We start from the raw sequence: 26,418 nt of genomic DNA, 5'->3' as shown, positions 1-26,418 counted from the left end.
CCTTGTTTATAAGTTCCATGATGATACGTTCCATGGCCTTGCAGACCAGGTTAGTCTGGCTAATGGGGTGGTAGTTCCCGGGGTCCGTGGTGGCTCCCCCCTTGTGGAGTGGGATAACCATTGCTGTGTGTCATTCAGCAGGCACAAAGCCTGAGGTGAGGCTATGATTGAACATGGTACTTAGGTGGAGTGCCAGTTCATTCTGTAGTTCGTGTAGAACGCAGCCTGGGATGTTGTCTGGTCCCATGGATGCTGTGTTCTTGGCTTTGGAGAGTGTGGTTTTTATCTGTGCAGCCGTGATTACAGGAACTTTGCATTCTTCCAGCATAGAGATGGACTCTTTAGGGGGTGAGAGGGGGCAAAGTTAGCACTGAACCTATTTGCCAGGATGTTGGCAATATCAGTTGGGTCTGTATATTTAGTGCCATTGTGCTGTAACTCAGAGCAGATCTGAGTGTTGCCATTCAGATTCTTGACATAGCTATAGAATGCTTTGTGGTTGTCTTTAGAAGCAGTGGCAATTTTGTTTTCATAACTAGCTTTGGAGGATTTTATCAGGGATCGCAGCTTCTTACGGCGGCTGACCAGGGAGCTCCTCCACTCGTGGGATGTTACTCTCTTTTGCAAGAGTTTCTTCCTTCTGTTGTATAGTTTGTTTATGGCAGGGGACCACCAGATTGGCTTCCTTTTTTTGGAGGATAGCATCTTGGTTCTGTTTGGGATAGCACGATCCATGCACTCATGTAAGTGCTTATAAAGTGCAATTGTGTAGGATTCAGTAGTCGTAACTGTATTGTCCATCTGCATGGGTGTCATGAAGTTCACCACTTCTGTCTTAAGAAGCGTGAAGTTGGCTTTGGAGAAATTTTTTATTATGGTTTCCTTAATGGGGGGTGGAGGCAGGATGTGGATATCTAGGGTAATTTGCTTATGGTCGGATCGGACCAATGAGGCATTGACTTCAGGTGTGGAACACCAGTCACTCATATTGGCAATGACTAGATCTGGGATATTGTTGCCCCTGGTGGGGGTGTGGATAAGTTGATCTAGGGCATTGGAGTTTATGAATTCCAGAAAGCATTGAGCGAAGGAGTTGGTACATGAGTAGTTTTCCCAGTTAATGGTGGATTAGTTGAAATCGCCCATTATTAGGGTGTTTGGTTGAAACCTAATATTTTCCAGAACATCAAGAAAAGAGGAGTGGGAATCCTGGGGTATGGTGGGTGATCTGTAGCAAGCTACAATTTGGATTGCAGTTTTGCCCAGAGTTAGTTGCATTTGGATAACCTCAGCTACATTATGCTGAGCAACTAGCCTGGAGGTGTGGATATCCTTAATGAATATGGATACACCTCCACCTTTGGTGTTCCGGTCCAGGTTACATAGCCGAAAAGTGTGGTATGAGTTATAGCATGGTAGTGCAGGGGTGCTCTCTGGAGCCTTGAACCAGGTCTCAGTCACTGCACAGATATCAATGTTCTCCATTTTAAGGAGTGCCTCGAGTGAGTGCATTTTGAGATTTAGACTTCTGGTACTGAGTAGCATCACCCTCAGTTTTTGCTTGTCTGTTCCTGTTACAGTGGTGAATTTGTCTTTTGAACCTTGCCTAAAAAAGGCACTATAGTTGCGGCAAGAACCTTAGCCAGTATCCGGAAACCCAGGGGTGACAGGTGCAGGCCATCTCTGGCAAAGCATCGCGGTCTGTCGACCATGTCATCCCAGGCAGACAGATACTGGATCCCTTTAGAATGGCACCAGAAGCTTGGCCAATTGTTGAAGTCAATAATTTTGTCCTTGTACTGCGGCATCATTCTGGGTGATGGCAGAATGCTACTCAGGGCTAGGGACATACCTGCCTGGTCTACAATATCGGAGAGCTCTTCCACGTCTCTTTTCATGTAGTCCAGGGAGGTACGTCTCAGGTCATTCACACCAACATGGACAATGACAGAGTCATATTTGTACTTGCTGTGGAGTGACCTGAGTGCGTGGGTTATGTGGCGGATCCTGGCACCCGACAGGCAGCTGACAGTAACCTTCGCCTTGTTTAGCCTGGTGAGTGGGACATCAGTGTACCTGACTATAGAGTCACCTATGACTGGTGTGTTGGGTACATTGTTTTGCCTTACTGGCTGTGATTGAGTGGCACACTGAGTCTGTGGGCTATGTGTCATTTGTGTTGTGTTGGGGGGTGGAGGTTGCTTGCATTTCTGCTTTGGAGGTCTCTGTTGCTTGAGGAGATTATTATTGAGAGCCTCCGTGAATGTTTTTGTGTTTCTATGTGTGGATTTTGATGGTGTAGATTTAGTGAGACTATGTGATGAGTGTGGTGTGGTGCAAGTGTTTACCTTCTCCTCTTGACTGTCAAGTTCAGTCTTGATTGGAGAGAACTTTACCTCCAGTTTGGCTAGATAAGTGCATCTCTCACAGATTGTAGTGTTGGGTGGTAGGAGGAGAGGGTTGTCTGTGTACATGAGGCAATTTCTGCACTGCCCCAAGATGCCCAGATTCATCAGATAGACAGGAGAGAACACTGGGAGCTGACCCTTGGACATGCCTGAATAAAAAAACTATTTTCTTCTAAATAAGTGAGGAAAGTGAGTACAAGAGCTGTTTTTCTCTAAGCAAGTGAGGAAAGTAAGTACCAAAGCTGTTTTCCACTAGGTAATGAGGTAAATGCTTACAGCAGAACTTGCAGACACAGACCAACTACACATTTGTATGAGGTTCCAGACTTACAGACAGAGTGAGTAGTATTGTTTTGTGTATTGTATATTGCTGGTCTTGCAGTGTTTGTGTGTACATAGTAGTTTAGGATGGAATGCAGTCTGTCTGCATAGCTCTCAGCTGTGGGCCTATCCACATGATGGCCAGTGGATTGTCTGTTTGGTTTTATCTGTGCACCACACAGGTCTTGTCCTAGATATATCACTGGCAATCTGTCTGTTGCATGCTGTCAGTACATGGCTACATCCATCTGTGTTTCTGATGTCTTATTCCTGCATAAGGGTATGTTGCAACAAATCCTGTAACACCAGCAATTTCCAGAATGTGTAACAGCAATATTGCAGTATGGCCCTGTGTTCCTGCCTCTGTCCTCCACATATATGGCAGGCTTTGTCTTGCTGTGATACAGTTAGGGGTTGTTAGGTAATGGCCTGTCATTATTTACTGCTAGCATTCCTGCTATCATCCCAGTCATATTGTGGACTCCCACAAAATATATTGGTCAGGGTCCATACATGTGACAGATACATTGACATTACCACAACTAATACATTTCCCCCTAGGGCTTGACTACAGGGTGTATTTGTAGGCTGCTGAACTACATCTGTAATTGTTGATTGTTACTTATCTTGAAGGCAAATCCCTTATCTACTGCTGTACTAATTGAAGGCCTTGCCCTGGACAGCATAATATATTATATATCCACATTGCTTGCATCTACTGTTTTGTGTGGGCCTTGCATTCATCACTGATTAAATATTTCAATATTTATGCCCTGTAAGTAATGGCATACATTATTGTATAGTACACAAATAAAGGTTTTCTGTGTATGCATACCTGTGTGTTGTGTCATGTCCTTTGAATTGTGAGCGGGTATATGTTTAATGTAAGTATTCTCATTTGTGGTAATGGTTGCCACACTACACATGTCACAGGTACCAGTTACAGGGCTTGTGGCTGAGGGATATACTTTGCACCCAATACTTCCACACTACTTATACATATGTATGGCTACTAATAGCTTTTGTCTGTGTATATGTGTATGTACCTACATATATATCATATATCTTATCTATCTATCTATATATATATATATATATATATATATATATATATATATATATATAGAAACCACAAAACCCAACAAACAAGCTGATGGCTTAGTAATCACAAGTATAATCCGGGAACCTCCGTAATCCAAAAATTTATTAGCTGCTATTTTAGTAGTTCCATAACAGAAACGAAAGACAAGTCGCTTCTTCAGAAAACCGAAATATTTAAAGTGACAGTGCCATATTACAAGCTAGTCACTTCTGTAAAACAAAATGCATAGCTTAATCTACGCATACAAATACAATCAATGACATATAGTTCTAATGCAATCCACCATTGTAAGCATGTCAGACTAGATGTTCAAATAAACAATAAATATATAGAAGCAAATACAGTTCTATAACGTAAATGTGTATAATAATGATAATGAATCCATTAAAGATTAAGAATATATATATATATATATGAACAAGTATGAATCTATATGAATAATACCTACATAAATAAATATATGAATTAATAAATTAATAAATTAATAAATTAATAAATTAATATAATATCCATTCCTATATTTGTAGTCAATAAATAACAAATGTATAAACATCAACTAATGTAAAAACTAAAGCAATAACATATAAATGAAATACTCAACCTACATGTGAGTGTGTTGCTAAAAATATGTGTGTTTAAATATATAGTAAAATAATATACACTGCCACATAATATAACAATAGGATTAAAATGTCAAAGGTAATAGTATAAAATGTTATTTAACATCTTGAAATCATGTGTAGTAGCCAATACTCAAAATACATTTAGTCATACATGTCATCTCAGAGATCTACCCTTCAAATGAGGTTTTATGAATCTGCACATCCATTTTAGTTCTGCTTGTTCTGTGAGATTGACTATGTTTCCTAATCTAGGACTGGGTTCTATCACTTGAAGCACTTGAAATAAAAAAGTATGCATCTCACCCTCTCTGATGGTATGTTTAGCTAGGGCACTATACTCTTGCTTCCTAGCCAGGCAATAACCATGGTCCCGTATCCTCTCTCTAAGGGTCCTATTGGTCTTGCCTACATAGAAAGAAAAACATTGAATGCAGTGCGCAACATATACAATATTTCTGGTGTTACAATTACTGTTTTGATTCAATGTCCAAAGATGATCTGTAAGCGGGTGTCTGTAATAATGAGATTCATCTATAAACCTGCATAGTTCTCTCAAAGCCTGTTCTTTCCTGCAGTTTTGTACCTCGGTACTGCATAGTAGTCTCTTAAGACTGAAGATGAAAGATGGATTATCACTATTCTGGTGATGTCCTCATCTACAGTGAGAATATTCCAGTGCTTACTGATTAGAGATTGAACCTTGTCCATATGGCATAACAAACCCCATGGATCTATTACCAGAGGAATCAGAGGGCTTGGTCTTGCATCCCTCTGTATACATATTGAATTTCCTCATGGCCTGACCCTTGATGATATTCTTGAAAATGTGGGAGGTGCATACTATCCCTGTGAAGGAATGAAGGTTTATAGCAAGTTAGTATTAATACTGGTATCGGACTTAAACAAGGTTACATCCAAGAAATCAATACATTCAACATCAAAGCTCATAGTAAATTTTAGAAAAGAGCTGCTAGAGTTCAAATTGTTATAAAGTAGAACAATATGTGCGGATCATGGATGATGTAGCTGTTAGCACAGCTAGTGCTCAAACAAGAAGATGTTATTCTCTAGAACAATCTCCATTAACAAAGATAAAATTACATCCATGGTCACAAAACCTGGCACTGAGAGTACAAGTTGTTGTGGTGTATCTCTCTTAACAAATGCTCTGTCAGTATCTTTATGATATACTTAGACTTCAAGATAGTGTACTTGAGTTCATTGTCCCTGAACAGGTCTTCTGATAAATGACCAGCTAGTCTACAAATTTGGGGGATTTCTTTCCTTGGCCCTATAGTCCCTGTATTCTCAACGACTTCTTTTCAGTTTAAACGAATTGAAAAGGGGCATTTATTGTGCTAGGGAGGTATTCGAGGGTGCTTTATCATAATTCAGTTCAGTCACATCCGCAACACCAACAGACGGAGTATTCAGAGGATAAAATTCTGTAGCGCTGTCTCCTAGGACAGTACTAAGTCGTTGATGTAGGTTATGTTCAAGATCCTAAGCCCCTAGGTACAACACCTTCCTTCCATAATAATATCTAACCCCCAAGTCGAGTGTGCTGAAACCCTGAAAAACAGAACAACAAAGCTGATGGGCGTAAATCAATGGTCGCAGGTAAATTAGCAAAATAAACTGAAAGTACTGATAATCCAAGACAGAGTTCTCAAAACAAAGACTTTCTAGTCAGACAAGCTTTCAACCTCCGTGCGCTTAATTCACTATTATATTAGTAGTTCCACACTGAAAAAAAACCATGCGGTTCAAAAAAAAAACTGGTAGCGCGCTTTCTGGCTGAGACAAGCCTTCTTCAGACAAACAATAATGCGCTAAAAGTGCCAAATTTAAATAGTTGCAAACAATACCTCCTCTCTAGTTTCCGATTTACAACCGGAAATATTTATCATGTGTAGTAGCCAAACTCTTCTCTCTCTCTATCTTAATCTGCACATCCATTTTAGTTCTGCTTGTTCTGTGAGATCTAGACTGGGTTCTATCACTTGAAGCACTTGAAATAAATCTCACCTCTCTGATGGTATGTTTAGCTAGGGGCACTATACTCTTGCTTCCTAGCCAGGCAATAACCATGGTTATTGGTCTTGCTACCATAGAAAGAAAAACATTGAATGCATGCATTGTGCACACCTCCACATTTGCTAGTTCTAAGACTAAGCATATTACTGAAGATGAAAGATGGATTAGATTGGAGTTGTAGGAACCTTGTCCATATGGCATAACAAACCCTAAGGTCTTGCATCCCTCTGTATACATATTGAATTTCCTCCTCCAGTGGCTCGTGGTCATGAGCCCTTCTCGTAGTTCATTCAAACAAGAGGGTATACAATGTAACCTTGTTTAAGTCGATACCAGTATTAATACTAAGCTGCATCGATCAAGGGGTCAGGCCAGAGAGTCTCGAGACTCTCCACTAGGAATAATGACTATGCAAGACCTTAGGAGGAGAGTAAACCCTAACCTTTGGGTGGGAGAGAGAGTAGAGTACCCTCTCCCTCCTCTCTCTGGTAATAGATCCATGGGGTTTGTTATGGACAATGGACAAGGTTCACTCACTCCTCTCTAATCAGTAAGCACTGAATATTCTCACTGTAGATGAGGGACATCACCAGAATAGTAGGGATAAATCATCTTTCATCTTCAGTAATATGCTTAGTCTTAAGAGCTTTGAGAGAACTAGCAAATGTGGGAGTGTGCACAATGCAGGTTTATAGATGAATCTCACTATTACAGACACCCGCGCTACAGGGTCTTTTTGACATTGAATCAAAACAGTGATTGTAACACTAGAAATATTGTATATGTTGCACACTGCATTCAATGTTTGTATTTCATTTATATGTGCTTGCTTTTACATTAGTTGATGTTTATACATTTGTTATTTATTGACTACAAATATAGGAGTGGATATTATATTAATCTATTAATTTATTCAATAATTTATTAATTCATATATTTATTTATGTAGGTATTATATATTATAGAATACTTGTTCACATATATATATATATATTCTTAATCTTTTATGGATTCATTATCATTATTATACATTTGTTTATTTGAACATCTAGTTTGACATGCTTACAATGGTGGATTGCATTAGAACTATATGTCATTGATAATGTGGAATCAGCTTTGTTGTTTGGTTTTGTGGTTTCTGTGCACATTCGGGACTTGGGGGTTTCTACTATATATATATATATATATATATATATATATATATATATATATATATATATATACACACATACATATACCTGAACATATTTGTCAATGTATGGATGTGTGTGCATATCTGTACCGTTGTAATGTATACCCCTTTCACATTGTACATTCCCTATGGTAGAATGACTTTTCTGCATGATATGTTACACATATTGCTCTGACATTTACAGGTGAATTGGATTACTGCTAAAACATTTTAGCTGTGTTGTGGAGGGTCCTGAAGTCAAGAACTGCATGTGCTGGATATTGGATTGCACAGCATATCCATTAGGGCTGTGGAGGGGTAACATAGCACTAATTACCAGGTATCCCTCATTTGAGCCCCCACCCCCATTAACAGTGCTTATGGTCTGTTATGTTGTAGTGAGTGGTTCATGATTTTGTTCCCATGTGGAAACGCTATACACATTTCCATCTGTATATACACACACACTCACACATATATATATATATATATATATATATATATATATATATATATATATATTATACATAATTAGATATGTCAAACCTCCATTATATATATATATATATATATATATATATATATATATATATATACACATATATATATATATATATACACATATACATATGAACATATTTATCTATGTACAACTGATGTTATATGATTATTTGTGAGTCATACATATACATATATATACATATGGCTGTCTATCTGCCTACATTTACAGATATATATCTGTCCATATGTCCATGCATGTTCAGGTTATATTTTTGGCATGTTCCTCATTCTCTTGGCAATTGACATGGATAATCTCAGGATTGAAGTCAGTCACTCGTGCCGACACTTTTGTGTTTCAGACTTCATCTCCTTCAAAATATGTGTTCTAGTACATATAACTGTGTAACTAGTAATGTTTTAAGTGTATTAGAGCAGTATTTGACATGTATCCCTAGTTATACCCACATTTTGGCACACTTTGTCTGGAATTCTTGCATTAAGAGGTTGTGTAGTATGATATTACTACATTTCCTGTATTGCTGACTGATTGTGCTGGATGATATGTTTGTGAAAACAACAAGGTTATGTATATCTGCCATGGCTTAGTGGTAAATCACTTTGTGTATGGTGTGCAGGGTCCTGGGTTTGAGCCTTGCAGAGGCTGTTTACTTTGTTGCTGGGCCGAACACCGGTTGTTGGACACAGAGTGATCAAGGCACTTTTGAGTAGTTGTAAGCATGTGTGCACGGGTTTGCGTGGAGCTAAGCAATGCTAACCTCTGGTTGTAGTTTCTTACACTCAGTTGGCTTCTACTTTGCTTAATTTGTGTAGGCAATACTTACCCCCACGCAAACACACTTAAACATGTTTACTAGTGCTTATCTATGCTTACTACTGCTTATTTGTGCTTACATCTGCTTACTAGTGCCCTATTCATTATGACACTGACACTTCACATGTACATTTAATGCAGTACTCCAGTTTACATTTAAATGTTATTTAGTAGGTTATACAGCAAAACAATGTTCATATACAGATTTCACATGGAAAATGGAATGTGCTGCAGTGGGACTCAATCCAGGAATGAGTGCTCGTTAGGTGGATGCTCTGACCACTACACTATTGCTGCGCTGTTTCATTTGCATATATCTTCCTTGTTATCCTTTTCAGCCTTTTAAGCTCCTTTAACAGCAGCTGAGAGATGGGCACACCCGTGCACCTACAGTTAGCTTTAATCAGTGTTTTACAAAAAATAACAGGGTTTCTTTATTTACTTTTTCAGTACTGTTGCTGTTGTACACATGGGGAACTGTTGGTGGGGACATGCGGACACCTATGAGCAATCTCGCTCATCTCTTAACACTTTCTGCTTTTCTACATTGCAAGAGCATGTTTATTCTGAGAGCTCTGCTCTCAGACATGCCCCCTGCACTCTTACATGCTCCGTGTAAGCCTGGGAGCTTGGGCAGCGCGCCTTCATTAATATGCATGGTGTGCTGCCATCCTGCTCCTAAACAGGTGCTTCCATGCAGGACTACAGTAGTCCTGCACTGAAGATTAGTAAATCCGGGGGCTAGTCTTATAAAATAAAACATTCAACACTATTTAATAATTTTGCAGCAGAAGTCCAAATATCCATTTTTTAGTCACTAAAAACTGTTGCACTATGCAATATTTTCATGGACTTATCAAAAAGGACATACCATAATTAGGCTCTACAAAATATTTTCTTGCTAGTGCTGTTCACACAGTCTATAAAACAATAATATTTTTTACCATATAATTTAAGGAGTGGCTTTGTTTTGGCATATCATTGTCTGTAAGTTGTATATCTTATAAATTAATTCCTTGGAAAGATTCTTACAAGTATCTGTTTACTTCATAGTCACACTATCACTTAACATAGACAACAACTATGCAAAATGTATTTCCTTGGAATTCAAAGTCATTGCATCTTGGTAGTGTGTGTGTGTGTGTGTGTGTGTGTGTGTGTGTGTGTGTGTGTGTGTGTGTGTGTGTGTGTGTGTGTGTGTGTGTGTGTGTGTTTCTCTGATACTCTGGGTTCTTCCACCAACCAAAAGCATACCTGCTGATTAATTACAATAATCACAAGACACATAACTCTCCTAAACAGTGTGCCACTCAACCAAAGCCCCTAAGGCAAAACAGCATGCCCAACACACTAGTCATAGGTGACTCGATAGTGAGGCACACAGATGTCCCACTCACTTGGCTGAATAAGAAGAAAGTAACAGTCAGCTGCCTGTCAGGTGCCAGGATCTGACACATAATGCATGCACTCAGGTCGCTCAACAACAGGTACAAATATGACTTTGTCAGTGCACATGTGGGTGTGAATGACCTGAGATGTACCTCCTTGAACTACATGAAAAGAGACGTGGAGGAGCTCTCGGATTATGTAGCCCAGGCTAGTATGACCCTAGCCATGAGCAGCATCCTACCATCACCCAGAATGATACCACAGTACAAGCAGAAAATGATTGATTTCAACAATTGGCTAAGTTTCTGGTGTCATTCTTAGGGGATCCAGTATCTGTCTGCTTGGGATGACATGACTGACAGACCTCGATGCTTTGCCAGAGATGGCCTGCACCTGTCACCCCTGGGCTTCCGGATACTGGCCAAGGCTCTTGCCACCCCTATATTGCCTTTTTTAGACAGTGTACCAAATTACCACCGTAACAGCTACAAACAAATGCATTCTGAGGGTCATGCTGCTCAATGCTACAAGTCTAAATCTCAAAATGCACTCACTCGAGGCACTCCTTAAAATGGAGAACATTGACATTTGTGCTGTAACAGAGACCTGGTTCAAGACAGCAGAAAGCACCCCTGCACTACCAGGCTATAACTCATTCCACACCTTTCAGCCCCAGAACTTGGAGGTGGTGTTTCCATATTCATAAAGGATGCACACACCTCCAGACTGGTAGCCCAACATAATTCATCAGAGATACTTCAGGTGCAGCTAACATTGGGTAAGGCAGTGATTCACATTGTAGCCTGCTATAGGTCCCCAACCAAGTCCCAAGACTCGCACTCCACGTTCCTAAGCACCCTGGAGAATATTAGTGTCCAACCTAACACTGTCATACTAGGCGACTTCAACTACCCCTCCATTAACTGGGTAAACTACTCATGTACCAGTACACTTGCCCAATGTTTCCTGGAGTTTAATTCCAATGTCCTGGACCATCTCATTCTTATCCCCAGTAGAGGTAGCAACATCCTTGACCTGGTCATTACTAACATGGGTGACTGTAGTTCTACACCAATAGTCAGCTCCTCCCTGTTTAGATCCAACCACACACTAATCACCTTGGGAATCCACATCCCTCCCACCCCCACCCCACCCCAGCAAAGGTAACCACCATGAAAAACTTCTCCAAAGCTAACCTTGGAATCCTAAAAAACAGAGGTGGCTAACTTCATGGCACCCATGCAAATGGAGAATAGTTGTGTGACTGCAGAATCATACACCAATACATTGTACAAACACATACATAAATGCATGGATCTCACCATACCCAATAGAACCAAGACACTCTCCTCCAAAAAAAGGAAGCCAATTTGGAGGTCCCCTGCTATAAACAAACTCTACAACAGAAGGAGGAAACTGATGTGGAATAAGTCCCAAGACTGGAAAAAATCCCTTATCTGCCTCAACAAAAAGTTGAGATCCCTCATCAAATCCTCTAAAGCTAGGTACAAAAACAGAATCGCAGCAGATAGTAAAGACAACCACAAAGCCTTCTATAGTTATGCAAAGAATCTCCACGGCAATACCCAGATTTGCTCTGAGCTACTGCACAATGGTACCTCCTATACCAAGCCAACAGATATTGCCAGTATACTGGCCAACAGATTCAGTGCCAGCTTTACCCCCTGTCCCTCCCAAAGGACCAATCAAAATACCAGTAGATTGCAAGGCACCCAGTATTACTGCTGCACAGGTTAAAACAGCACTGTCCAAAGCCAGAAATACAGCTTCTATGGGACCTGACAATATCCTTAGTTGTGTTCTACATGAACTACAGAGTGAACTAGCTCCTCACCTGTGTGCCCTGTTCAATCACAGCCTCACGTCAGGCTTTGTCCCTGCCGAATGGCACACTGCTACAGTCATCCCTCTCCACAAAGGAGGAGTGACTACAGACCCTGGGAACAATCACCCCATTAGCCTGACGAGTCTGATATGCAAAGCTATGGAATGCATCATCATGGCACTAATAAACAAAGATATAGGGAATCTCCAAACTCTGGATCCCACACAGTTTGGTTTTGTGAAGGGTAGATCATGCCTGCTCAACTTGGTTGACTTCTTTGAGTTAGTCGCCAGTGCTGTGAATGAAGGCAAGGTGGTTCATACAGCGTACCTTGATCTGGTCAAGGCTTTTGATACCATTCCCCACTCAGGAATCATAGAAAAACTCACTAAGCTTGGCATCAACCCCTATATCACTAGGTGGGTTGCAAACTGGCTCACAGATAGAACCCACAGTGTGAAAGTAGCTGACTCCAAGTCAGACTACCAATTAGTCACGAGTGGAGTCCCACAGGGTTCGGTCCTGGGTCCTCTCCTGTTTGGTATCTACTTCTCTGAAGTCCAGGCCAACACAAAGGGACTCTGGCTGACAAAGTTTGCAGACGATTGCAAGTTGGGAGCTATTATTAACTCCCCAAGTGATGTTGACATCCTACAGAATGACCTCACTATGACCAACAACTGGTGTCAGAAACATGGCCTTAAGCTCAATGCCAAAAAATGTGTTGTCATCCCCTTTGGGAAAAACCCGGTTCCTATGAATTACCACATTGATGATAGTCCACTGAACAGAGAAGACGTTATAAGATATCTGGAAACACAGGTTGACAGCAACCTCTCTTTTGATCACCGCATTGTCACTGTGATTAGAAAGTCCTTCTATGTGCCACATCTCATTACGAATTGTTTTACATCCAGGAAGAGAGAGGTCATTGTCTCCCTCTACTCTTCCCTCATTAGCCAGTCAATGAGTACAATGCCCCATTTGGCATGCACCTCACTAGACACCTGCAACAACTGGAGATGCTGCAAAAGAACCTCACAAAGAGGATCCTAGGCCTTAAACACTTGTCCCTATATGGAAAGACTCAAAAAAATCCAACTATTCTCTGTCTCATATCGCCTACTTCGAGGTAATCTCTGCTTGACTTTCAAAGCCATGTCTGACCCAGCTCTGTTAGAAATACTACATCTAAAGAAATCCCAATCTCTCCATACCACATGCTCCAGAGACCTCAACCTCATTACCACAATTAACAGAACGTACTGGAGGGACAAGTTCATAACCCAGAGACTGCCCATGCTATGGAATAGACTTCCCATACATGTCAGGCAGAGCACCTCGCTGACCGTCTTCAAGAGAAATCTTGATGAGTGGATGGGAAACAGAAAATTCACCCCGGGGTTAACACCAGTGGCTCTACTCGACAGAGACACTGGGAACTAAGGTCGGATGGCACGATGCCAGGGTAATCCTATGACTAGGCTTGTAAAGGCCCCAGGGCCATTAGCCCAGTACAAACCTATATAAAATACATTTATTCTTGCCCATGTGGGCTAGGTCATTGTTGAAGAGAGTCCAAGATTCAGCAAGTTACTTAACTAGTTAACAAATGAATACATTACAATGAGAATGACCACAGCAGATGTATTTTGAGCCCTTTTTCTTCCAACATTTTATTCTTCTGTACAAAAGTAAACATATTAATAAGATTTTTTGATTTTGTGGATTTTTTTTTCATTTATCATTACAGAAGTTACTAAAACCTTGGCAATTGAATTTGATTATTCACATATAATTGTTAATATGAATACATGTCCTTAGCAAGTTGAATTAAGGTAGTGTGACAACTGTCTTAAGAGCATAACCTTGTTATTATGGTGGAACTGCTAAATATTGTCAGTAGATATGAAAATTTCACATGTGATGTATACTTTGCCAGTTGCTGGAACAGCCTACTTCCACTAGTAACACAAAAAATGCTTCTAAAGTAAGTTTTAAGCAGACTATTAAATTATGCATGCTTTATAATGAATCATTTAACTGTAAAGTACAGTTGTGTACCTACCATAAATGTAGATGTTCTAGTGTATTCACTGTTGCAGTCATTACTCTTAGGTTATCCTGCTGGCAGGCTACCCTCAGTCGGCCAGAATTCCAAAGTCTAGGTCTGGCATCGGTTGCTGTCACCTCTTCCCTGACGTCAGTGCGCCAGGGGTATAAAAGATGCAGCCAACGCCATTTTCTTCAGTTTTTTTTGCCCCAGATGTTAGGTGCCCCCAAATTGGTAGGCAGAAAAAATATGCCAATAAATATGCATGCACAAAAATAACATTTCCTTCATCTACAAGCAAATACACCACATATGTTGTATAGGATAGAGAAGTGCAGATAAGTCCCAGCAAAGAAATGGGGGATAGTGGGTGGGTAACCTGGACTGCAACAGTGAATACACTCGAACATCTACATTTATGGTAGGTACACAACTGTACTATGTTCATTGTGTTTCACTGTTGCAGTCATTACTCTTGGGTTGAATCCCAAAGCTGAGGATGGGTGGCTGGGCTAAATAGGATTAGGAAAGGCTATGAGGCCCTGCAGAACTGCAGTGGCAAAGCCTGCTCTGGACTTAGAGTAAAGAGGCAAGTGGAAGTGCTTTGTGAAAGTGTGCACTGAACTCCAAGTTGCAGCCTCTAAGATATCTTTGGTTAGTACTCCTCTGAGGAAGGCTGCTGAAGTGGCTGCTGCTCTGGTGGAATGAGGCCTAATGCCCTTAGGCACTGATTTGCCATGCTGAAAATAGCAGAAACGGATGCAATGGCCTATCCATTTAGAAATAGTCTGTTTTGAGATAGCCTTTCCTTGTGATCCTGCAGCACATGACACTAAAAGTTGCTCAGTCTTTCTGAAAGCTTTAGTTTTGTCCAAGTAGAAGCGTAACTGCCTGTGTATGTCTGTCCAAGTAGAAGCGTAACTGCCTGTGTATGTCCAAAGAATGCAGAATTTTCTCACCGTTGTTCTGTGGATTTGGATAAAAGGTAGGCAAGTAAATGGTTTGGTTGAGGGCCACACTGGGCACCACCTTAGGCATAAATGTTGGGTTTGTCCTCAGAGAAACCCTGTCTGGATGAAAAATGATAAAAGGTTCCACAGCCATGAGTGCTTGTAACTCCAAGACTTGTCTTGCAGATGTTATTGCTAGGAGCAGAGTTGTTTTCCAGGATAAGAATTTTATATCTGCTGTTGATGCTGGCTTGAAAGGAGGCAGTGTGAGTTTTTCCAAAACATAACTGAGGTCCCAGGCCGGAACTGGTGCTCTCCTTGGAGTCCTAATGTTTTTGGCCCCTCTGAGGTACTGCCTTATTAAAGGATGAGAAAAGATAGGTAGTTCTGTATTGTAATGGGCTGAAATGACAGAGGCATGAATCTTAATTGATGAGAAAGAAAGGCCTTTGTTCAGCATCTCAGTTAGGTATTGTAAAATCTGAGGGATATTTGGTACACACGTCAATGCCTTGTTCCTGGTTCCAAGCACAGAATCTCTTCCATTTTTCTGCATAAGATTTTCTGGTACTGGGCCTCCTGGCCTCCAAGATAACATCCATACAGCTTTTGAAAGAGGAGTGCTCTGAATGGCTACATTATCCACCATGCTGCCAGATTTAAGGTCCCGAGTTGGCTGTGCAGAATCCGATTGTTTTGTTGGGTCAGCAAGTGAGACGTTTGAGGCAATATCCATGCTAGACCTTGAGACAAGCTCTTTAGGACTGGGTACCAGTGCTGGCGTGGCCAGTCTGGTGCAATCAGTATAATATTTGGCTTCTCTTGTCTGACCTTTAGGAGTACCCTGGGAAGGAGAGGCAGTGGAGGAAAGGCATATACTGTTAGATTTTTCCAGCTGAAGGATAGGGCGTCCAATTTCCATGCTTGCTTGTGATAAATCCTTGTGCAAAATCTCTGAGATTGGCAGTTGTGAGGGGAGGCAAATAGATCTATGTCTGGGCATACCCATTTCCTTGTTATCATGCTGAAGACTTGTGGATCCAGTTTCCATTCGTGGGGATCCATGAGGTTTCCGCTTAGTTAGTCTGCCAGAGTATTTGTTTTTCCTGGCAGGAATTGTGCTTGCACGTGAACTTGAAAAGTCAGTGCTGTGTCCCATAAGGTCATTGCTTGTCTGCAGAGGGGGTAGGAATGTGTACCTCCCTGCTTGCTTATGTACCACATGACCGTAGTAATGTCTGTCTTTATCAGTAGCTGTCCTGGATGAAGCAGGTCCTTGAAAGCTGTCAGGGCATTTTGAACAGCTAGCATCTCTTTTTGATTGATGTGAAGATGCATCTGGTTTGCAGGGCATGTGCCCTGAATACATGTTCCTGCCATATGGGCCCCCCAGGCATAATCTGATGCATCCATTGTCAGAGTCTGTCTGGCTGTGGGTAAACTGAATGGCAGACCCTTGTTGCGGTGACAGGCTTCTGCCCACCATCGAAACTCCTGTTGCAGGCAGGGAATGAGTGCAATTACTGTCTCCAGGCTGTGGCAATGCTGAGTCCAAACACTTTTTAGATACCATTGTAGTTTCTTCATATGCAGTCTGGCATATGGAATTAGTAGAATGCAGGACGCCATGAAACCCAAGGCCTGCAGAATTTTCCTTGCAGATAAGTGGGTTTTTGTTGCCAATTTCTTGAAGTAAGAAGTGAGTTGCTTTTGTTTGTCTGGCATGAGATAAGCCATCTGGGCAGTTGTATTTAAGCTTGCACCCAGGAATATTATCTCTTGAGAGGGCACTAGTTTTGATTTATTTTCGTTTACTGTGTACCCTAGGCCAATTAGTAATCTTTTTACAAACGCCAGATGCTTTAGAAGAATGTCTTTGTTCTCTGCTTGAATTAGGCAGTCGTCCAAGTAGGGATATATTTGAATTCCTCTTTGTCTGCAAAAAGCAATTACTGGTGCCAGGCATTTGGTGAAGACCCTGGGAGCAGTAGATAAGCCAAAGGGCAGTGCAGAGAATTGGTAGTGCATTGAGCCAGCTATGAATCTGAGGTATCTTCTGCAAGATTGTCTGATTGGGACATGCAGGTATGCCTCTTTTAGGTCCAAAGTTATGAGCCAAGCCTTCTTGCCCAGCATGGGCAGTAGCTGCTGTAGAGTCAACATCTTGAATTTTGGAACATCCAGAAATGTATTTAGTATAGACAGGTCCAGTATTGGTCTCCAGGTTTTGTCCTTTCTGGGCACTAGGAAAATTCTGGAGTAAAATCCTTGCCCCTGCTCTTGTTGTGGTACTTGTTGTTTTTGTGCCTCTGCCCATTGATTGTGTGGCAGGTCTGGCATGCCTTTTGACCTTGGCAGGGTGTGAAAATGGAACCTGTAGCCTTGGGACACTATGTTCAGGACCCATTTGTCTTGGTAACCATTTGCCAATTAGATGAAAAAAGTGCTAGTTGTCCCCCTAAGGGGGCTGCCAAAAGAAAATTGCTTGGATCTGGCAGAGGAAAGTCATTGGGACTGTTTCCTGTAAGGTTGTGATTTGTCTTCTCCGCTTTTGGAGGTAGGAGCACCCCATTATTTAGACCTGTATGAGCCTTGGGGCTGAGATCTGCCTCTGGGATGCCTGTATCTGCCTCTTTGCGGTCTGTCTGACACTGGAAAGGACCAATTTTTAGAAGACTAGTTCCTGCTAAACCTGGGTGGCTGTACCTGTAAGAAATCCTTGACTGTCTGCATGGATTTTGCTTTGTACTCCATTTTTTTCAACACCTCTTCTGCTTTAGTACCAAACAAAGTATCATGCTGTAATGGAGCATCTAATCATTTTGCTTTAACATGATCAGACAGATTCTGTTCCTTTAACCAAGCATGCCTTCTAATAACAGAACCTGTAACAGCGGCCCTGCAAGAGGCCTCCAGTGAATAATAACCACATTGCAAAGTATGCTTTCCCACTTGTTCAGCTGCATGCAATAAATACTGCATTTCCTTGTTCTCTGAACATTCAGTGTTTGTCAACAATTTCTGTTTAAGCAGTGACTTTAAATATTGCTGATATTTAAGCATATGAAACTGACAATTTAAAGCCCTTACAGCCAAGGTAGCAGAAGTGTAAACTTTTTTCCCCCATCTGTCTAGAGCCCTAGAATCCCTATCAAAGGGGACAGGTTTTTTTGCAGTGGAAGCTTTAACCCCTTTGGGACCCTGAGATATAGTTTCTGGGTCAGCAGTGGGGTTTTTATATAGGAATTTATGAGAATCCGGGACCCTGTAGTATCTGTCTGGCTTAGTAGGTGCAGGGGGTAAAGAGTCAGGGGACAGGCCAAACTCTGAAAATACATCATCTACAATGTCTAGAACAGCTGGAATAGCAAGAGGTCTGTGCTGAGGAAGTAGCAGAAAGTTTCTGAACCTTTTCTTAGATTCAGAATAATCTTGACTCTCCCAGTGGAAATGCTCCCTCATGGTATGCAGGGTTTCCCCAAAAGAATATTCCTCAGGAGGAGAGACTGAAGGAATGGATTCTTCAGCATAAGAATCCTCATAGGAAGCATGGAAAAATCCTGTTCAGAAGAGGAATCAGAGGAAGTAGAAACCTGATCAGAAGAATCATACTCTGTCTTTTGCCTAGGCCTCTTATCAGGAGGGGGATGAGAACCCCTGATCAAAGTAATTAGGTCTTCGGCCATTTTGAGCATCTGTTTTTAGGCATGGAAGTCTGAGTAGGAGAATGCTGTACTTGTTTCTTTGTCTTTAGAGCTGCTTTAGTTTTTGTCTTTGAAGCTGAAGATGGCTTAATATATAGTTGAGTAGGTCTGAAGACACCCTCAGAAGCCGATGCCTGCTCAGCGGCTCCGGACCCATCTGAGGGAATGATTTCCAAGTGTCCAATACCTTGAGTATCCAGAGGCCCAGTCAGCTCCACGTGGGAGTCAGAAGCGGCCTGTGGCTCTGAGGTAGCAGGCGCCAGGGGCTGCGAAAGCGCCTCACTGAGAACCGGTGACTGGCCTAGCGAAGGCCTTGTCGTCGGTTTTGGACCTTGGATGCCCATCCTTTTCCTTGTCCTTGCGTTTTTTGTAAACTCTGGTCGTTGGCTGTTCCGACAGCATTATATAATTAAATCTTCAGCCAAAGTAATGAAATGCAAAATCGAACCGACGCATAATAGTGCGTTGGTTAAATCTAGCACAAAACCGACAACTAGCAACATTGTGATCAGGGCCTAGGCAAGGAATACAGTAAGAGTGAAAATCCTTATTAGGTATTTGCTTCCCACAAGAAATACAATTGTTAACTTTTTCTGACATCGGTGTGGAGCAAGAAAAAAGTTTCCCCAATGGGGTACTTAGCTTTAATGAAGACTTCGGTTCTGAAATTCGGTTTTGCTTCGGGCACCACGCGGCAAGAAAGACTGAAGAAAATGGCATCGGCTGCATCTTTTATACCCCTGGCACACTGACGTCAGGGAAGAGGCGACAGCAACCGATGCTGGACCTAGACTTTGGAATTCTGGCCGACTGAGGGTAGCCTGCCAGCAGGATAACCCAAGAGTAATGACTGCAACAGTGAAACACGATGAACATCTTTAATTAACATGTAAGGCATTCTATTCCACTGTCAGACTGGCACCTTCATGAGCCATTTATTCTCAAAGTTTTATGTCCTTCAAATCTCTGAATTATAATCTACTAGAAGATGCATTTTTGTTTACTGCTGTCTGCTTGCTTATTTATACAGCCTACAGTTGGCAATGTGCATTTGTATGCATCTAGATGTTCCTGCTTATTTGCAGTGATGGGAGCTTTCTTTGTCACTGGTATATTCATGAAGACTTGTTACTATGTGCATATACATACAGATAGATAGATATACAAATACATACATACACATATATACAGAGAGAGACAGAGATATAAACATTACTTGTTCAGTGTACTGAACTGTAATTATGCTGGAGCTATTCTCAGTGCGATCTTCTTTTTGGTGTTGCAGACCACTTTTATTCAGTGAAGAAGTCAGTTTCATTTTGTGTTTCATTTGGAAACTGTAAATTGATGTAGTTGTTATTCTATTTTATCCAGTGGTGATATCTATCTAAAGACATCAGGTAGCACAATTAGGACACCCATGGGAGGTCATGGCTATCTGTGAAATAACTGCCAACTCATTACCTTTTATCAAAGCTGTTCTTCCATTGTCTCTCTCAAAAATCAGGCACACTCATTTACATAGGAGTCCCAATGTCTGCCGTTGCCTTTCAGATGGCATCGCTGGCATTTCCTTATTATGCCTCTCCCTTCCTATTGACAACAGTTTGGGTCAGTGTTATTCAACTGCCCTCACACGTTATGATTTCTGAAGGCGTTCAAACTTATGACTGTTGTGCTTCCTGCTGAAGTAAGGAGGTATGAACACTGCACTTCAAATAAAATATTGCTGTGTTCTTTTGTAATCTTATTTGCATCAAATACCTTCACCAACATTCATTTCAACTTGAATCCTGTGCGTTAATGTATGTTTGTTAATATTTGGCCCATCCACAGGGTGCTTTCCCTCTGTACTTCATCTCTGCCTTTGATAGGCACATCCTTACTCCAAGGCATCTTTCTCACATGCCTTGATAACAGTGCATGTTTGAAAAATGAATGATGGCCAGTACACTGAATGTAGTCTGTCCACCCAAAAGATTCATTTTATTTATTTAAGCTTTTTAAATAGTGACTGTTTTCAACTTTATCCAATGTGGTGACAACAGATTCAATATACTGTGTAGAACTCAAAATGAAAATATAGACCATTTGTTGAAAAGGGGTATGTGTTAATGTGACTCCACCATACACAGTGAGTGCAATACTATAAAATGACATTTGCGTATATACAAGCTGTACAAATCATTGTGGAAAAAGAAATCAGGTGTGAAGAAGAGGGCAAGGAGGGGAATCTGAGAGAGGAAGGGCGAATGATTCAGAGAGAGCTAATTTAATACATAAACAATTGTGAAAGACATTTTCATTACATTTGACATTGAGGACCCTTCGAATTCAATGGAGTATTCATTAGCTAACTAGCTGATGGTGTGTGTGTGTGTGTGTGTGTGTGTGTGTGTGTGTGTGTGTGTGTGTGTGTGTGTGTGTGTACAGCCACAAACATATATTATATAAGCTCTATTTCTATATTTCCATGTAGATATTTGTTCTACACTTGTATGTTTGGGAAAGGTCTGTTTATATATATATATATATATATATATATATATATATATATATATATATATATATACTCTGATATAGTACTATCTATAATGATTTTAGAATAAGGTGTTGGATTCACATGAACAAATAATGACATTTATCACATTTTACAACTATGTTTTGTAAATGGGGCACCACATATGAGACACCAATTCACAGTCATATTTTGTGAGCCTGCTAAATAAGTACTAGTGCTGTTTTGAAAACTTTCTGATTTGGAAGCTTTCTGCATGAGTCTGTGCTGAGAGGATGATAGATATGCTTGCAAGTGTACGACTAAGACAAGCTGCATGAAGCAATCGTAACAGAAACTAGTGGGTCCGATAAGAGGCTTGGGAGGTTGCTGTTAAGAAGAAACAAAACTATTTTATTTTTCAGCTTGGCGTTACCTAAGATAGTTCGGGTTATACTATAACAGATTTGCTATGCAAAATAACCACCTGAACAGCCAGAAAGCAATCCAAATTAAACATATTACTGTACATATTTTAAGAAAGTGATATATTGGCTTAAACTGTGGAGTGATATTTGTGTGTGTGTGTTTTTTTTTTAACTCGTAATTCCTGAGAAAGTGCTAGTCAAAAGTCAGGAGTAAAGAAACATATGAAGGAAAAGTTTTTGGTGGCACACCAGGCTGTGATTTCTTTGATATATATTGCCATGCAAAGTTAACTAAGTAGCTGAACCTAACCAAGCTGGGAATGTGAGATTCTGGCTCATTGAAGGAGGGAGATTGAAGTAGTAACTTGGTCAGGAACTGCAACTAACAAAAGTGTTCTTTGTAAAAACTCTTTTTATCTCAGCAATTTGTTGGCACTTTTGCAAGCTTTTTTCAGAGAACATGTAGTACATGTGCAGTACATTAGTGGGAACAACATTTTTAAAATTCAGTGGTGCAGCGGTTAGCGTTGTCGCCTCACAGCAAGAGGTTCTCTGGTTTGATTCTTGGCTGGGGTGCCTTCTGTGTGGAGTCTGCATGTCCTCCTTGTGGTCGCGTGGGTTTCCTCCGGGTGCTCCAGTTTCCTCCCACATCCCAAAGACATGCAGTAGGTGGATTGGACACTCTAAATTGGCCCTAGGTATGAGTATGTGCATGTGTATGCCTTCTATGGAAGGTTGGGCACCAGGGTGGCAACTCGACACCGTAAAACTCCACTGCCAATCATGAGTGGACAGATGATCCGCTGTGGTGACCCCTAACCGGGAAAAGCCGAAAGAAGAAGAAGTGCAGACCAGTCAATGACACTTGATCTGCAGACTCTTAAACTTGTCAGTTTTATTCAGGTTTCAGTTTTAAGTGAATGGAAGTCTAATCTGACAACAAATGGTGGGGCTACTTTTTCTCACATTCAGGGCTGTCATACTGCATTTTGGGACAGGTTTAGCTTTCCAAGGGAAAAAACTCTCATCAGGATATCTGCCGGAGATAAAATAAATAAATAAATGCAATTAGGAATGAATACTTATTTTGTAGCAAGTAGCTTTGAGAGGTGCAAAAATTCATGACCACATAAAAAATATATACGTTTTTTCATGATTTGTCCATAGTGGCCTTTAAGAACAATAAAAGCATTACAATCATTCCTTTTACCAAGTCCCCCTTATCACCATAGTGTAATCACAGACTGTGCTACCTAAAACTGAAACTAAAAATGCTACAGACAAATTACAATATAAGACCAGCTTATTAACACTTTATATAAACTAACCAAATAATCCATACTGTATTAATTAAGAAACTAACTAACACAATGACTGACTAACTCAAAGAACTAACACTAGACATCTATCTGAATAAATATTAATATGTAGAAACTAAACCAACTTTTAACAAAGATCACTTTTGTATCAAATAAATACCTTATCAGGTTTGTGTGTCAATAACAAATTATAAAATTAATGAATACATGTATAAATCTACAAGTGAAAACCTATGTAGGGTGAAAACCAAAACTATATAATTGCTTAGGTGGAAATATAGTGAAAATGTTAAGCACTAATGCTATGGGGATCTGTTTAAAGTGTGGCATCTAACTAGGAAAACACTTGGTTTGAATGTGCAAGAGTGTCTTGAAATATTTTCTCAGTGTTGTTTTGGTACCTTTGCAGTCTCTCTTCATCATTTACTGTCATCCATAAGCAAGGGAATCTTTATTGCTGCAGATAAATCAGCACTTTGGACTTGCACTTATGCTTTGTTCTTTTTCTGCCCAGGGTGTGTCTACAATTGAGTGCTACTTATATAGGATAGTTTCCTGATAAACACTTAACAATGACTTGTAAATTATTTTTCTGTTTGTCTTTGCTATATCATGCAATGTAATGCTTTTCATGATTAATTTTTTCATGCCTTCTCAAAATGTCACTGAGACTTGAAATGCATCCCTTCAGGCTGTTCCTAAAAATAGTCCAGGTTCTCTAATAACATTATATAGGTTCGTAGGTTGGTACTAGACTTATCGGCCCTAAGGCCTATACAAGCCTAGCCATAACAATTCCCTGGATATTTCTTCCCACAATATTTACTTCCCTGGACCCCTGTCTAGCAGGGTGACTGACGTGATCCCCGGGATGAATTTCCTATCTCCCACCGATGGTCAAGGTTTCTTTTGGACAGGGCCAAGGAGGTGCTCTGCTTGACATGTATGGGCAGTCTGTTCCAGAGTATGGGAAGTCTCTGGGTCATATAAATGTAACAGAACTCCCAGCACTGTAAATTCAAAAGAAAAAAAAAACAGTACTACAGGTAAAATAAAACAAACTTTTACTAATCTTTTATGCAGTATGTAATGTCCTTTACCTGATATGTACTCATTGCTTCCGACAGGGATACCAGATGGTGGCCATAATGTTTAGATACACATAAGACACAAGCCAGTGCTATATCCTCTTCACAAAATAGTTCCAGAATTTTTCCATGCTCGCTACAATTCAAACCGTCTTGCTGTTCTGCTACAGTAGTACTTCGTGAGACGTATTCCTGCCCTGTATCTTCACTCTGATAATTCTCCCTTAGGATCTGTCTCTGGACCTTTTCAACCAAATTAGCCAGCAGTCTGTTCACAGTGAATTTTCTGTCATCGAACTGTTGTCTGCACTCAGGGCAGGACAACTTTACAGGAGTGTCCCAAAACATGTTAATACAAGACATGCAGAAGTTGTGCCCACACTCCAGCATAACTGGACTTTCAAACAGTTGTAGACAAATTGCACAGGTCATCTCCTCCATGTAACTCTCAGTCTCTGTATAACACGCCATCTTGGTAGAAAACAGCTTGTTAGTTCTACGTTCATGCTATGCAGTTTCTATTAAGTCTGACACACCTTTTAGAAGAAACAAATTTCTTCATTTAAAGGGCCAGCACTTTTAACAGTTAAATGTAAAATTTTAATAAATAATGAAACTGAGTTATGTAGATTAATCAAAATGAAAGTGCGGACACAAATACTAGTCCAAGTATAATTATCATGCTACACTACCAAAACCATTAGACAAAATAATGCAATAATGGATTTCTATGTCTTCATCCTTGTTATGGTTATCTTAAATTAATAATCTCCATAACTGCCTCCATACTTTCTCCTAAAACACATATGCACACATGCAAACACATGTGAATAGCCAATCATACACATATACACATGCATTCATATATGTGTATGAATGCACATGCACACGCACACAAATATACAGATATGCACACACACACACACACACACACACACACACACACACACACACACACACACACACACACACACACACACACACACACACACACACACACACACACATACACACACACCTCTATGATGAATCTATGAACACATCACAGGCACGCATGTGTGCATATATATGGAAATGAGTGAATTACCAATGCCACGTTATTCACTAAATGCAGCCACAGATCTTGTCTCCGTCTATAATCAGCTAGTACTAGTGCAGAAGAATTAACATGACATGGTACACTAATGCACAAGTAAAATTTAGTTACCAAGAGATTGTGCAGATGAGAGTAGGATTTTATCATGTTTTAACTTTCTTTGGATATATTTGCTAAAGACTTAACAGTTAAAGTAGCCAATTATGGTAAAATGACAATTACCCTGAGCAAACCCAATATTCCATTTTCGTAATGACTTGCATGACCCCCATTCCAAAGCAATAGCTCTACAGTACATAAACCTAATCAGGTCATTTGTTCCATGAAGATAACCACTAGCTTTCTCCTAGGCTGGGCTGAGCAAGGACCTGTGATCCATTTGATCCCAGCCTGGTATCGAGCTCAGTTGGGACATCCATTCCCTTGATGTAAGGGTAAGGTGCTAGGGAGCAGCCAGAGTAATAGTCGTATGAGACAGTCCTAACTGCTTACCAGCTGCTTCAGTGTAATAATCATGTGACAGTCCTAACTACATGCAAACCGCCCCAGAGTAATAGTCATGTGAGACAGTCCTAACTACATACCAACTGTCCCAGAGTAATAGTCATCCGATACAGTCCTAACTACATACTACCTGCCTCCTTTAGAGTTATCAGAAACAGAGATAAGTATCTGAGAACATATGTAAACAGCAATCCGGCCTTTGACCAACATCAAGCTAGTAAGAAAGTCAGTCTATGTCACCCAACTTTTAGGTAAGGGTATGGCATCCAGGTCTGCTCTCCTCAGTCCTTAGAGACCTATCATTGAACACAATACCCCCTTTGGCATGCATGCATCTAACCAGATTCTTGCACCATATGAAATGCCCACAAAGTTTTCTCAGCAGGAGAATTCAGGGATGAATGCCCTGTCCTACACTGATTGCCTACAAGCTCTGTCTCTGTATTCAGTCTCTTACAGGCTGCTGAGATAGCATCTTTGCCTGGTTTATAGGACCTTCTCTGACCCACCCCTGATGGATCTATTGCATATGTGCAAAACATACAGCAC

At 40.6% G+C, this 26,418-nt stretch overlaps 1 protein-coding gene across 1 annotated transcript in view; it reads right to left on the bottom strand.

Moving 5' to 3' along the window:
- Positions 1 to 24,740, bottom strand: part of LOC122814337 (zinc-binding protein A33-like) — a 333,543-nt gene extending 308,803 nt beyond the window's left edge. The window contains exon 1 of the mRNA XM_044086923.1: positions 24,282 to 24,740. Within this exon, the coding sequence (XP_043942858.1) occupies positions 24,282 to 24,740 (459 nt within the window). The remainder of the gene's footprint in view (positions 1 to 24,281) is intronic.
- Between the last annotated feature and the right edge of the window lie 1,678 nt (positions 24,741 to 26,418).

The sequence above is a fragment of the Protopterus annectens genome, chromosome 10.part0, assembly GCF_019279795.1.
Source record: "Protopterus annectens isolate FY-2018-M chromosome 10.part0, PAN1.0, whole genome shotgun sequence".
NCBI classification, from domain to species: domain Eukaryota; kingdom Metazoa; phylum Chordata; order Ceratodontiformes; family Protopteridae; genus Protopterus; species Protopterus annectens.
Note: the sequence above shows the minus strand (reverse complement) of the source record. Positions and strands in the feature narration are given on the sequence as shown.